The sequence below is a fragment of the Daucus carota genome, chromosome 8 (genome assembly GCF_001625215.2).
Source record: "Daucus carota subsp. sativus chromosome 8, DH1 v3.0, whole genome shotgun sequence".
Lineage (NCBI taxonomy): Eukaryota > Viridiplantae > Streptophyta > Magnoliopsida > Apiales > Apiaceae > Daucus > Daucus carota.
Window position 1 is genome coordinate 27093355 of NC_030388.2, and position 15133 is coordinate 27108487.

General features: G+C 35.1%; 3 protein-coding genes across 3 annotated transcripts; 1 reads left to right on the forward strand and 2 right to left on the reverse strand.

The window, feature by feature from the left end:
* The first annotated feature begins 177 nt into the window (after positions 1 to 177).
* LOC108200084 (uncharacterized) lies at positions 178 to 5457 on the forward strand. The gene is made up of 5 exons (XM_017368146.2): positions 178 to 550; positions 1496 to 2432; positions 2571 to 2666; positions 3107 to 3243; positions 4948 to 5457. The coding sequence occupies exons 1-5, from the start codon at positions 357 to 359 to the stop codon at positions 5105 to 5107; spliced, it is 1524 nt and encodes a 507-aa protein (XP_017223635.1). The 5' UTR covers positions 178 to 356; the 3' UTR covers positions 5108 to 5457.
* A 3995-nt stretch (positions 5458 to 9452) lies between these two features.
* Positions 9453 to 10088, reverse strand: LOC108199074 (protein FANTASTIC FOUR 3). Its single transcript, XM_017366830.2, has one exon. It carries the CDS (start codon positions 10086 to 10088, stop codon positions 9453 to 9455), a length of 636 nt encoding a protein of 211 aa, XP_017222319.2.
* Positions 10089 to 11634: 1546 nt separating this feature from the next.
* Positions 11635 to 14168, reverse strand: LOC108199177 (organic cation/carnitine transporter 1). The gene is made up of 2 exons (XM_017366910.2): positions 13752 to 14168; positions 11635 to 13017 (listed from the first exon to the last, which is right to left on the reverse strand). Exons 1-2 carry the CDS (start codon positions 14116 to 14118, stop codon positions 11798 to 11800), a joined length of 1587 nt encoding a protein of 528 aa, XP_017222399.1. The 5' UTR covers positions 14119 to 14168; the 3' UTR covers positions 11635 to 11797.
* Between the last annotated feature and the right edge of the window lie 965 nt (positions 14169 to 15133).

Genomic DNA, 15133 nt, shown 5'->3' on the forward strand with positions numbered 1-15133 from the left:
CATTCAGATTTAACTTTTGAATCGTAAAACGAACAACATTATCTCAGATAAATATTTAAATCATAGAAGCTTGATAGATATAAGGGCATGCACTAATATTGCATATGAAAATATGTTTTGATAAATGAAGTGTTAAACTTTAATCAAATAAATGCATTTTACGAATAAAATTATATTGATTTCAGCACGCGTACGAGATACACAGAGAGTGAAGGCGCGTAAGAAGAGCACAGCTGCCATCTCCGATCACTGTCTCACTCCCGTTTGCTTCAGCTTAACTCCTAAATCTCTCTCTCTCTCTCCATCTCTCTCCACGCTTCTCTCTCGAATCCCTGTCTCTCTCCCTCAGCACACAAATGTCGGCTTCAACTAAACTCTCCCACTACTTCATTGTAATTGCATCTCTACTAGCAATCTCAGCCGTTGGATCAGCAGTAGCATCAATACACACCTACCGTCGAGATCCGTTTCGAGAAGTCGGTAGCTCATATCTCGTCTCCGGCGGCAGCGAAGGCATCGTCTACTCCACCAATGGCTCCTCTTATATCCAGTAATAATCTCCTCACCTCTCGATAAATTAATAAAATTAATCTCGGTAAATTAGTAAAATTCTACTTGGCATTGTGCTGTTAATTACTTAATTGTGATATTTATGAGGTTTATGCTAATTATATATAATTTATAATTTTTTTAGTTCAGATTTAGAAATTTGAATGCTAGAAGTAGTTTAGATAGATGTTAAAAATGCTTGTATATGATGAATTGAGAAATGTTATTCAATGTGAATTTTGATTTATCTGTATTATTTCTTGAGTTGCGATTGCCAATTGTATATCGGAAGTCTCTGTTGCTACGTCTTTGTTGTGTGAATCGATTGCACTTTGAATATTGCTTTTGAATTAGTTTAATTCAATTAGGAAATATTTGAAAGTATAATCAACTAGTAGATCTCTTATATAATTGTTGCGACTGCAGTATTTAGTCGATATGTAGATTAATTTGCATTTACTTTACGGACTCTCCTTTATTAGAAACAGTCCGTTTTACTTTTTTCCAGCTAATTTGGTCGAGTCAATTTGGTTCTGGCGGTTATGAAAAAAATCCATGATTGAACTTTTCAAAATAACGAAGTTATAATTTACTACTTTTGTTTAGAAGTTGGTGTCAGAATTGAAAGTGTAGGATTAGGTTTGCTAAGAACAAAGTGAAAAATGTGGAATTCCAGTGTTATGGAAAACACCGGAACTAATGGACTTGTAGTGACTCTAGTTTGCATTGATATGTCTGAACCTTAGTTTTCATTCCTCTACTTTTTCCTGAAAGGCCAGTGCGTGCATGATAATTTGTACTGAGTTACCTCTAGATATTATTAATGATATTGAATGTGGTTTCATGTTGATAACTTGTTTCTTTTTGTTTCTTTAATTAACGCTTTTACAATGGACTTATACTTGTATTGTATATAAGCGTATAACTAATTTGAATTTGAACATAGATTCCAGAATATCACATTTTTGAGGAGTAGAGCAGCGGCAGATCACCATCCAAAGGTGTCCCATAGTACTGGGTTGGTACAAATTGTAATTTTTGAAGCAGCTGATCGTGATAATATTGGTGGTTCACCTTATGGTGGACAGAGGTCCATCTGTTGTACCCCCGATCTTGCTAAGCTGGAAGGTTGTAAACAAGGTGAAGTCATTAGAATACCTTCTGCAAGTGATAATAATTGGCCCATTGTCTTGAATGTTCATTTTAGTGGGAGGCATATGGCGACCCATTTGAGAAATACAAAGATCCAAATCACAAAAACTGGAATGTACAACTTATTTTTTATATCATGTGACCCTGAACTCAAGGGAATGACCCTGAGTGGAAGAACTGTATGGAAAAATCCTGATGGTTATTTACCTGGACGGATGGCTCCTCTCATGAAGTTTTATGTGATTATGTCTCTTGCATATGTGATGCTTTGTCTCATATGGTTTGTCCAGTACGTGCGATTTTCAAATGATGTATTGCAACTTCAGCATTGGATTACAATTGTTATTGCTTTGGGATTGTTCGAGATGAGTCTTTGGTATTTTGAGTATGCGCACTTCAACAACACAGGAACAAGGCCTGTTGGAATTACAACTTGGGTAGTCACAATTGGAGCTATAAGGAAAACTCTTACGCGCCTTCTCATACTCTCTGTCTCAATGGGATATGGGGTTGTTCGTCCTACTCTTGGTGGTTTTACTGCTAAAGTGATGCTTCTTGGAGTTACTTACTTTTTGGCATCTGAGTTGCTAAATATTACCGAGTATGTGGGCACCATAAATGATATCTCAGGAAGAGCAAGAGTTTTCTTTGTCCTTCCTGAAGCTTTGCTGGATGCATTTCTTATTCTATGGATTTTTACTTCCCTCTCAAAGACACTGGAGCAACTGCAGGTACTTATTTTCCCCGTTACTGGTTCAAATATATTTCAAATTCATATCAACATATTCACATAGCATTGGCAAGAAGTTCCTACGTTTCTTACTCTCATCGACACGTTTTGTTCATCAATCTGACTTCTTTTGGTCCAGGCGAAGAAAAGCTCAGTCAAGTTGGATATATACAGGAAATTTTCAAATGCCTTGGCAGTCACTGTCATTGCTTCGGTTGCTTGGATAGTATATGAGGTATGTGCTTATGGACGTATATACATCACACATGTTTGTATAAAAATGTCACCTGATCCTGTTTGCACTCTGTCTCTGTTTAATATTTGATAGAACAATTTCACGAAGCATCAAAGTTTACACTTTAATTAGTGCAGCCTTGCATATGTCTGGAAGATATGTAGATCGTTTGTTTTCTTAGCAAAGCTTAATTCATAAAAGTTTCAAAAGCTCATACATATCCTTATCTACCTAGCAAGTTTAGGTAACTTGCATGCTGAGTATGCCATGCGCTTTGAGATAGTGAGTATGTTAGTTGTGGATTGTGCTGGTATATGACAGATTAATTTTGTTCATCTTATAATATGTTATGCTTCAACTTAATTTTACATTGACTACTAGAAGATTACTGGTGATGGTGGCCTTTAATAGTTTAATGTACGGACTTGTATGTCTTATAGGTTTACTTCAAAGCAACAGATCCTTTTAATGAGAGATGGCAAAGAGGTTGGATCATTAGTGCTTTTTGGGACATCCTTGCTTTGCTATTGCTCTGTGTTATCTGCTATCTATGGGCCCCATCACAAAGCTCTCAGCGGTACTTCTTGAACTTCAAAATTTTATTGATTTAGTTTTTTTTTGTAGTTGGGCACAACTCTGAAAATAAAAGTTGCTTGGGAGATCTATCAACCTCAGGTCTTGTGAGCCTCCATCACTGGAACTTTGACTTAAAAATAATTACCAGTACAGGCTATAGTTTAAAGTGAATATGCTGAACTATCAACTGAAGTATATCTCCCGTTGCCTCTTCATACTTCGGTTTTAGCCATAAATTGTTTTTTTTCACATGATACCCAGTTGTTTTAATTTTCAATACTACCCTGTATCTGATGCTGTATGTTCTGGTTGTACTTTTCTCTTTAGATGGGCTGAGGAAATTATTGTCATTCCGGAAATCAATTTTTTTAAAACAAATTTACCATATAGTTCTCGTGAGGATCATGTTGACTATTGGATTAAACCTAAACATAATTGTTAGCCAAATTATTTTATTTCAGTTAAAAAAAGCAGTATCTTAGGTGATGTTTGGCTTCAAACTACATAACTGTTTTCTGTTTTAAAAAAACATAAAAGCAGTTTTCAGAAAATATGTGGCTGTTTGGCCTCATAGTTTAAAAAACTGTTTTCTGTTTTAAAAATTTATAAACAATTTTCAGAAAATAAAAGTGGTGTTTGGTTCTGTTTTTAAAAAAATTTTCAGATTATATATATATATATAACCAGAAAACAGTTTTTAAAAAACAGAAAGCAGAAAACATGAACATGTTCTTTATGAAAACAAAAAACAATGTCAACCAGCAGCTATATAACTAGAAATAGTTTTTCAAACAGAAAACATTGTTTCCTGGCTGAAAACAATGCCAAACAGTCTCAACATTTTCATGTTTTATGTTTTTAAAAACTGTTTTGCTGGTTACATTTTTCTGAAACAAGGACCAAATATCCACATCTGTTTTCTAGAAACCGTTTTATTGTTCTTAAAAACAGAAATAGTTTTTAGTGATAAAGCCAAACAGCCACTTAGTTGTGTTCACTTGTTTGGAGTTGAATGAGAGTAGAATGTAATGAAAAGTATAAACAAGTTTTACGGTGAAAGAAAGAATGTAGGAGTGAATAGTGAGTAAACATAAGGGAGTACAAATTTTTTTATGATGAAGATTGTAAGTGAGGAAGGAGATGGAGCATTCCTTTCAAAACAGGTAGTTTGAGATTCTAGCGTAAATTGTTAAAAAAGGAATGAAGGGATGAATGAAAATAATAAGCATTTCCTCTACTTCCGCCCAAACATGAATACAAATGTCATTTCATTCCATATAAGTGAACACAACCATTAGAATTTGAAATTATTTTTCTTAAATTTGGCTTAATTTGTCAGTCTAATACCTAATGGCTAACATAGTCGAAACAAAAGTCGACTAGAGCAGATGAGTTCTCCCAGTTGAAGCTTTAAGATGAAGTCCTATTGTGTCTGTAGGGTTTTTTTTTTTGGCGAGCCACATTTATGACTTTTGGTCACTTAGCCTGATACCTAACGGCAAACATAATCAAAACACTAAAGATAACTAGCGGAAATGAGTCGGCGGACATAGTCAAAACAATAGAGATTACTAGAGGAAATAAGTGGTCCTGGTTGAAGCCTGAGAGGAAGTCCTTACTGTCTATGTAGGTTTCTTTTGACGAGACTACATTTGTGACTTTTGGTCATTTATTTCCTTCACTTGTTTTGTAACTTGTACCTCAGGTATGCATATTCTGAGAAGGTCGATGAAGAAGATGAAGAAGCTCAAACCTTGTTCAAAGGCGATATAAATTTAGTCAAACTGGACCGAAGGGATAGTGGAGAAGGCACAAATAGTTTTGATGGAGAAGATGATGAAGAAGAAGAGGGTAAGAGGGAGTAATTAAGAAGTGTCCTGATTGGGAGAATCTTCTGTATAGATGACGCAGAGGAATTTTTTGCTGCAACAGACTTAAGAACCGCCTGCCAACTTGTGAATTTTACTTGAAGAATATAGATTTTTTTTTTCTCTTCCTATTTTTTTTAATAGTTACAGTTGTCCCCATTGTTAGGTGCGTAGGGGGATTTGAGGCCGGAGGTACTTGGTTGTATTTGTTACATTTGGCGCTTATGAACAAGAATGTTTATTAAAGTGAACACCAACTTTGTTTTGTAATTACACCTGTGATCAAGAGAAGTCTGTAATGTAAATTACTCGTGTTTTCTATATTAGCAAGATCAGAAGTTCGACAACATTGTTACACTAGCTTATCTAAATATTAGACAGACATTTCAGCATTTTTTTTAAAAAAATTATTTATATGATTATACTAGCTGCATTTACCACGTGATGCTTGGAGCTTTAATTCTTTGTTCTTGACACTGTAATTGAGACTCTCCCCAAGTCTGGGCCAACTGTGAACTAGCTGATGATGTTAGACTATACCTCTAGCTTCTCAATATGTCTTTTTATGCTGTTGAGGCAGCAAGACAGTAGTGTATTCCAGGTAGATCTATAACTCCTTTTTGTTCATCACTGACAACTTCTCATCTCCAAAGGATCATATTTTCAGCAGGCGAAATTGCATTTTCTGATGAAATCAGAGGGATTTTCTGTATTTAGCTTTAATTATTTTATTTTCATATATTTAGCAATATCTATAATTATAAAAACACTCACTATATATTTTATGTTTTTTATAACTAATATATTTTTAAGTTTGTGTGGTGTTATTTTATTCCTATACTATTCTAATTAGTATGGGAGATAACAATTAAAATGTTTAACTATTATACAAAATTAAAATAATATTAATTATAAATATAAGCATTATGAAATTATGAATTTAATATTATTCTCATAGGACATGTAATAATGGGTATATATATTAGAGATGGTCGAAATATTATCTTCCTCCCGTGGGATATCGGGAGTAAAAGAATCCTCGTTGATGAATCCGGATGTCTCAACGTACACCGATGTCCATCTCTAATATATACACGTGATATAACTATGCTATACATCACATATACATATATGTTTAAATAGATTAATATAATATAACAATCTCATAAAAAAAATTGCATAATAGTTTGTTTTTTTTTGACAGAGAAAATTGCATAATAGTTGATATTGGGGACATTTGCCTTCTCTTATAATATATTAATAATCATTGGAAAAATAAATACTCCCTTCGTCCCATTCAATTGTATACGTTTGTTTTCACTGCTCGGCACACATTTTAAGGCTCTATATATATAGTTTTATAACTTATTTTTAATTTTTTTTTATAAAAATATGAATGTTATATTTTTGTAAAAATAAGTTGCAGAAGTATATTTTATTGAAGCATTAAAATCCATATCCTGTTCTCGTCCCCCAATACATACTGTTGGCCGGGACGAAGGGAGTAAATACTTATTATTCTGAAAATAAAGATACTAAATGTATTCCAAATATTTAATTTTAGAAACTAGGGTTTGCCTAGTGTGTGCCCATAGGCACATGTTAAGCGCGGAATTTTATAGGTTTGAGAGATTTGTAGGGGTCCACCATTATTACTTATTAGGATACAAAAGCCACCATTATTAGGATACAAAAGCGCTTAGCATATACCCATGGCGCACACACTAGAAAAACCGTAGAATTTAATGAAGTAAGTTGGGCGAAACACGCTCCTAATTTGAAGAAAATTCAACCCGGAAAATTCACACCAGTCAGTCAGTCACTGCTGCATGGAGAAATGCTCTGCAGAAAGTTCAAACCTAGAAAAATGAGTCCCTGGTGCATGGAAAATTGATCACCTGCTGTTACCCTATCAACAACTTACAAACCAAATTGCAGTTCTGTGTGTTGATTGTTGAACATTGATCACTGTACTGCACTTGTTGCTCTTAACAGACAAATCAAACGGGTAACACATGCACAGAAATTATTAATAGGTGGAAAGAGGTGGATGTACTCGAACCAAAACCCCTGCATAAGCCATTTCTACGCGGGTCTTTCGAGTGTGTGCCAATGAGACATGTGCACACACTAACAACCACTTTTTACTGATTATGTTTTTTGTGCATTTGCAAGGGGTCATGATTATTAATGAAGTTTTGGCCAATAAAAACCTTCCACCTCAACAAAAAGTGGTTTTAGTGGGTGCCCATAAGCACACACTAGAAAATCCAAAATTATAGACCTTTTTCTTTGTAAAGATCCAAAATTCAAAGACTAGTTAGTACTCCCTCCGTCCCATTTTAACTGCTTTTGACTTTTTTACACGTATTTTAAGATGTTAAAAAAATCATATCTAAACATAGTTATTCTTTATAAAATTTATATCAAATTAAAGTTTGGAATCTAAACTTTTATTTGATATAAGAATTGAACTTTTTTATTGCGTGTAGCTATTGTTTTTTTACGCCTCAATATACGTGTTAAAAAGTCAAACATCAGTTAAAATGGGACAGAGGGAGTATTCAAGTTGTGATTATGCATATATGATAAAATTTTTACAATGATTTAATGAATATGAACTATGATACCTGAAAGAGTAACCAACGTTACTCTCGACTCGTGAGGAATAATTTTGCATGTGTATGCAGTACCAGGGTGATTTTTCAACTTTTAAGTACAATTATTGATAGAGAAAAAAAGAGGGGCAGAAAGTAGAAATTAAGTGGAAGGCTGTGTGATAAACACATGGGTGCCAAAGTCAAATATTGCACAATTTTCTTTTTCAAACAAAGATTAAGGAACAATGTCAATATCAATTGAAGCACGAAAAAGAAATGCATGCAAAATCTTGAACCATTTCTTGGAAAAACGGATATGCATAGGGCGGCTTTGCTACTAAATTTGACTAATTTGCTTTTACATGTATGTAAGATGTTTGTGATACACTAACATGCAACCAATGAAATTGAATACAGATGATCCATCTTTCTGATTGGACAGATGAAGATTTACGAGAAGACCACTAGATACGCGATTGAGAATTTGGTCTGAACTTCCACAAAAGAGGGAGACAAATGAAAAGAAATCTGAAACCAAAAGGATTGGATACCAAGGCTGTGTTTTTATTATGGCTGGCAGGCACCCTCGTTTTTACTTAATTCGTTCGTTATCCTTGAAGCCTTTTGAAGTTTGTCGAATGGAAAATGCTTGGTGCACATTATTGTATACAAAATTGTGTACATAATGATATGTGGGGGTTTTAATTGAAATGAGCCCCTGTATTCACATCAACCACCCCAATTAAAACCTTCCACCTCAATTGTCACGTCATTATGTACAAGTTTTGTGTACACAATTATATGCACCTAGCACTACTCTTGTCGAATATAAGGTGATTGTTGATGTTGATCCAACCCGTTAGATTTTGGACCGGGTAGAATAATTAGAGTATTTGGATATGTTAAATCATAATTTCAAAAAATTGTACTCCATCTGTCCCCCTACGTAGTTTACCTCAAGGGACGAGAATTTGGCACACATTTTAATACTCCTAAAAACCATAGTTCCATAATTTATTTTTAAAATAAAAATTTAATGTTTGAATTTTTATACACAAAAAGAAAATCTTAAAAATAAGTTTAGGAACTATATTTTATAAGATTCTTAGAATGCATGTCGAGTAATGAAAAAAAACTGTAAAGAAATGAGAAAGACTGAACGAGTAATTAACATTTCGATTTTAGTTGTGAGCAGAGCTCAATTGTCGTACTTTCATCTGTGCTTAAAGTTATTCATATAGATTTATTCTCCTATTTTAAACACCAGCACAGAAAATATCTATACAAACTGACTGGTTAGATTTTATGATGTTGTAAAAGTCACCACAGTAGTATAATTCTCTTTTCTGTGATATATAGGTGAATAGAATCTCTCCAAAGTATAGTATGATGCAACAAAGATATTATCGCATACTTTTTATTGAAAAGGAGAACATGAAAAGCGCAGACTACAAAAATGGTGAAAATACAGCCAATTCAAACTTTAAGTGGACACTCAAAAAGGCTCTCAGTGACATAATATTCCTTCAGTACCAGTGGTACCCTTTCCACTTTCCTGGCACTGGACGAGTAGTGCTACATGCACAAAACTGAATACAAAATTTGTATAAGATGACATGACAATTGAGATAGGATGTTTTAATCAATGTTATGATACGACTGGGAGCTTATTTCAATCAAAACTTAACAAATGTAAAAATTTTAATCAAATTTTGTGCATGAAGCATTTTTTTCGTGGCCTCTCAATTTTTCTCCAGTCCCATACGAACCTCGCCATCACTTTCAGCAATACCATCTTCTTGCTTTTCTGAGCCAAGTTTCTGCATGCCATGCTTTGAAAATGTTAGCTGTAACCGGCCATGATCTCGGTGAGCTTCAAAGCAAGTGCCAGTAGACGGTGATTCCACAACTTTGATGATCAGCCTTCCATTTTCTCTATGAGGTCTAACTTGATATGAACTCGAGCTTCTTGTACTTGTCAAGGGAGGTGGAAAACAACGCGGGTTCCTCTTCTTTCCTGATGAAATTTGCTTAATGTTCCGTTGATGTTCCCTGGCTGGTCTCTCAGTTCTTGATTCAAAAATGCTGCTCTCACTTGTGTCACTACCTGTTTCGCTGCCCAAATTTTCGGTGCACAACTCTAAGCTCCTGTCGTTGAGCCTTGGTGATGAAAATGACTTGCAGAGTCTAGGCTGAGATGATGAGTTGGAGAGTGTGTGGGGGAAACTCCAGCTACTCAGACCAAGGCTTGTGGGAATATTCTTCTCAGGGAAGATAGATTCTCTTTCTGTGGATCTTGGTGCAGTCAATGTAAGCTGCAGCAGTGTGTCTGTGCCCTTGATTTTGGAATCAAGACTTGTTTGTGAGCCTTGACACATTACTGTTGACATGGCTAATCGAAAAATTATGTGTTTGGAAAATTGGTCGGTTATGAGGAAAAACGGTCACCAAAATTGGTCGGTTATGAGCAAAATTGGTCGGTTGATGATATGAAGTTGAAATAAAACATGAGAAGATGTTGGCTAGAGATATATGGGAGGAAGGATGAATGAGCACTGAAATAGCTAGGGGCATATATTTATAGTATGAAAAAGTTGCAGAAGCACTTTGTGCTTCATTCCTTTTTCTTTCTTTTTTGTTGCTAATCTGGGTTGCCGGTGCCAGTTTAGAAGCTTCTTTTACTACTTATAAGTTGTATTTATAAATAAGTTTCTGGTGTACGAGTGGACAGTATTAAGCAGCCATCTACTACTGTTCACAGCTGGATAAAAAGAAAATAAAGCTGAGGGCACAAAACGTTTGAATTTTTCTTCTTGAAAATAAATAAAAAGAATAATTAGTAATTTCAGAAATTGATAGCATTCAATTCAATATTATAGCAACATTCCAACTCTAACAAGTCCAGCTGTTCGGATGTCGAATAAGGCTTAAAAAACAAGAGAGATGAATCGATGGCCGATGAGATCATGAGATAGCAGGTAAAGACTTATCATTTGTCGTCCAAGATCGTTCAATAATAATGAACAAGAGTACATGAGTTGAACTGGCAACAAAATATGCAAAGGCTAGAACCAAGCTAGATTCTTTAGCACTTTAAAAACTTCATGTGAGTTTCTAAGTGTAGAAAATGGCAGCTTAAAATATTGCTGCTTATGGAAACTATATATACCCTTTACTGCTAATTAACAGCTAGCTCCATCTGAGAGTATTCTGATCAACTCACTCTTGTTCCACTTCTATAAACTATGATATATTTACGATTCTTCCTAGTACTACTTTTTTTCAGTAATATATTTTTGTATTGCAGCATTGCAGCATCTCCAGTAATACTATGGCCACCAACAGGTCATGATTCTTAAGTTGTTTCACAGTCATATATATAATCAGTGACGGAACCAGAATTTCTCAAAGAGGGGTGAATCTGATGTTGTTTAATATAAATTAATTACTTGAGGAAAGCTTCTTTAGTTGCTAGATGTATCAAGTTGTGTTTCCACTAGTTGAAAGTTGACAATGTTTGCTTACTAAGCTAAGCTAATAAGAAGCGATTTATGTAGCCACTATACAAAAGTGCATGAAACACTAAGCTAATTGCATATGAAAGCTGACAGGGATCAACAACAAAGCAGATCTGCAGACACAAAAGCTTAATTCAGTACGGCAAATTCATTCAGTTTGTAAAAACATACAGAATAAAGAACTGATCAGTTCCAAGTACGATAGTATTCTTAACACTGAGCTTTGTATGGTTAATGTTCTTACTAGTACCATTTAAGCCATAATATGGCACGCTGAACACATATTTGCATTTAGTCCAGAGGACAGAAAAAAGGAAGAGGAATAAACAGATAAGAGTACGTACTTAGGAGCATTTTTCTTAAACACATAAATGTCTCATATATTTGATACTCCTTCAAGGTCCCTTAACAGACATTCAATTGGTGCTAATACATCTAAAATTCTGTTTTCCACAATATTATTCTTTTTACCAAGAAATGTAATTAGTTTTATTCGGGACAACTGCAGAAACCTAAATGCTATTTTGTTCCTGTAACTATTAATTTATTACTGTTGTCCTTTGATCAAGTTATTCTGCCATATCGCTAGCTACCACAAAACTTTCTACTTCAAATTTTTCCAAGTCTAAAGAATCCGTAGCAAAAGACTTTAGCTTCTCCTCTTCTTCTTGTTGCTCTAGTGTCTCATATAATGGTGCATCCTTAGTTTCGGGAAGATACAAGCATAATAGGCCACTACAGACTGAAAGAATGCCGAAACTGAGGAAGGAAAGAGACGGGCTTACCCTACCAAGTGCTACAAGCAGAGGAGAAACAGAAGCCCCCAGCATCAGGGATTGTCGTAACAGAGAAACAGCAAAGTTTCTTACATAGGTTGGGAATAGCTCCAAGCAAACAATATATAACATGTCGAAAGCTCTTGAAGCAGCCATTAATCCAACCACTTCAATACTCAATTGAGTCCAGCTACCTTTTGATTTATCTCTAGGCAACTCTCTGGAAAGAGAAATGCAAATGATAGATGAAACACCAGCAATGAAGGCTGATCCAGAAAGCTGTGGACGACGGTTTGTATAGCTCAAGAGTATGGTGCCGATAGCCATGGCTGGAATCTCCATAAGTGCATTGATCATAACTGATATGTAAAGATTAAAGTTCAAATTCTCCACATTAAGTTGGATCCCATAGTAAACACACCCGATACCAAATCCAGCTATCATGACTAAGATCATTCTTGCAGTAGCCCATTTAGCAGACCATATGCTTGTTTTAGCCTGCCCGCCTGTTTTCCCAAAGGATGGCTCCGAAAGATATAAATTTGGTGGTAGCTTCTTACCATTAAGCCTTGCATACCTTCCAAGAACATCAAGAGCTTCTTTGTTTCTTCCTTTGACAGCCAGCCAACGTGGTGACTCCGACACAAGAGGGATAATGAGTAATGAATACACCAAAGGAAGAATGGATAATACACGATATATCTTTCTCCAGCTGGTTCTGTAAGGATAAGCAACCAGAGGGAGAGTAAGAAATCCAACAGTAAAGAGGAAGAATCCATACTGCCCTACTTGGCCACGCCACTTGCGGCCAACAGCTTCTGTGGCTAGTACAAGGCAGCATATACCAATCCCACATCTCACAAAGCCACTTGCAAAGCGAAGCAAAGCGTATACCCATATATTTGGTGAGATTGAAGTGAGGAAAGTTGTTATAGAAGTTAGTATACAGGAGAGTAGTACTGTTTTCTTCCTCCCCAGCACTTCATCTCCAATCCAGCCATAGAATGCTGCCCCTGTCACATTCAGACATACCATTTAAGTTTTTCTACTGAAAAACATAGAGCTATAAACGAACCGAGCTGGTTGTTAAGAAATTCGACTCGACTCGCTAAAAAGTTCGACTCGGCTTTTTAACGAGCTCGAGTTCGAACAACCAAAAACCTGTTCGATAAGCTTAACGAGTCGATCCGAGCTTTTTAATATCCGATTCAAACTCGGTTCGTTTACATAAAAACATGTATCCATATACTTCCTCATCTCCTTGTTGCACCATTACATATCAATATTATAGTAAAGCATGCAAGATTAAAAACTTTCGTTTATAGTTCATCTTTTTCCTTAAAAACGAAAAATGGCCATACATAGGTAAACCAACAAAGTTTCTCAACTACTTCTCAGATGCTACATTGTAAATTCAATTGATCAATCAAAACCACTTCATATCACAGTACTATAAACTCAAATATTTTATATTCCATAAATTTATTACACGGATTCAACAAATTCCCTACCAGTATTCTTCATATAACATATTAAATGTACACATAGTTAGTGCAATCATGTCATCCAGATTCAAGTGTTACCTTAATATATCCTAAATCTTGCTGGAAAAAAATCGGTCATCAGAACTAATCAGCGAGACGATCTTATTGCCATTAATCGGAAATCAGGAGTTAACCCAAATAACAAATATGATACATAACATAACATGATGAAATAAAATAAGTGAGAATCAAAGTAAGAATACCAAGAACAGAGCCAAAGAAGAAGAGAGAAGCCGGAGCTGCCGCGAGAAATTTCCTGCCACAAACAAGGTTCCATTCAGCAATAATAGAGCTCTCATTCCCGCCGACCCACCACCAGCTGCCGTCCGGCAACCCACACACCGACGACACGTGTCCTCCATTGCTCCATGCAGGCGGCTTAGCATCGGTAAAAATAGTGACCAGAGTGTTCTGCGCATCGAAAATCCAAGCGATCGAGACGAGAAAAACATGCAAGATTTGGGAGAATCCGAGTGAACCCACGTACTCTTCGATCACTTGATCCACTTTTAATTCTAGCTTTAATTCTCTTTCTTTTCCTTGTTCTTGTGAACTTGCATTTTCTTCCATTTTACAAGACTAACATTAAACCCTGCAAGTGCCCTTCTTCACACTTAAGAAATATATATATAATTCTGGCAATATTTGGTAGGTGGTTATTTCAGGGTTGTGGAAATTGAAATCGTAAGTAATTGAACCATCTATCGATATTAGAATTTTTTTTTAAAAAAAAAAAGAAGATAAGATATTTTTAACTAAATTAGAGTGTAATCAATGAATCGATAAAATATTTATTAAGAATTAACAGCAGATTTTTAACTAAATAGAATACATGATTATTCATAATAATTATATTGAATATGAATAACTATAATATTATATTCAAATTACATAAAATGTAATTTGTGGATTTATAGTCCATGCATGTCAAAACTAATATAATAAATCAATACTATTTCACGGGTTTGTAGCCGAAATCGTAAAACCGAACCGTATAATTTCGGTTGGGTTTAGTTTCATTTTTCTTCAAAATTTCGGTTAATTCGGTTTAAATCGAAAAAAAATATCGGTTCGGTTCGATTCGTAGTTTTCTTTTTTCTCCTTTCAAAGATTTCTGATATAATATTTCGGTTTAAACCGAAATAACCAAACTTTTTATTATGTATAAAAAAAAATATTTTATATACATTATTTATGGATAATCCTAAAATCTAATGTCCTAAATTCTGATTAAGGATGTCATTTGTTAACTTTTTATGCAGGTTTAGATCGTTTTGCTATCAGTGAGCTTATTAGGCACAATTCTGCCTGATCTCACTGTGTGGGTTTGTATATAAATCTAAACTGAAGATGAGAAGATTCCATCCATTACCATGACCGTAGATAGGTAGATAGAGCATGCTTTGCTTTTACTGATTTTACGGCTTTATAGTTCTATGATCTCTGATTTGAAACGCCTGGTATTGAGCTATTTCGCACAGCACAAACCCTCTGGTGCATTATAGTTACAGTATAGAGTTCTTAAGAATTTCGGTTTTTCCAAACCAAAACCGAAACCGAACCGAAATGATTCGGTTGGTTCGGT

Coding starts and splice junctions, on each gene's coding strand:
- LOC108199074 (XM_017366830.2), bottom strand. CDS start 10,088: ATGTGTCAAGGCTCACAAACAAGTCTTGATTCCAAAATCAAGGGCACA.
- LOC108199177 (XM_017366910.2), bottom strand. CDS start 14,118: ATGGAAGAAAATGCAAGTTCACAAGAACAAGGAAAAGAAAGAGAATTA. Junction 13,018..13,751: donor CTTCTTTGGCTCTGTTCTTG/GTATTCTTACTT, acceptor TGAATGTGACAG/GGGCAGCATTCTATGGCTGG.
- LOC108200084 (XM_017368146.2), top strand. CDS start 357: ATGTCGGCTTCAACTAAACTCTCCCACTACTTCATTGTAATTGCATCT. Junction 2,667..3,106: donor TTGCTTGGATAGTATATGAG/GTATGTGCTTAT, acceptor TATGTCTTATAG/GTTTACTTCAAAGCAACAGA. Junction 3,244..4,947: donor CCATCACAAAGCTCTCAGCG/GTACTTCTTGAA, acceptor CTTGTACCTCAG/GTATGCATATTCTGAGAAGG.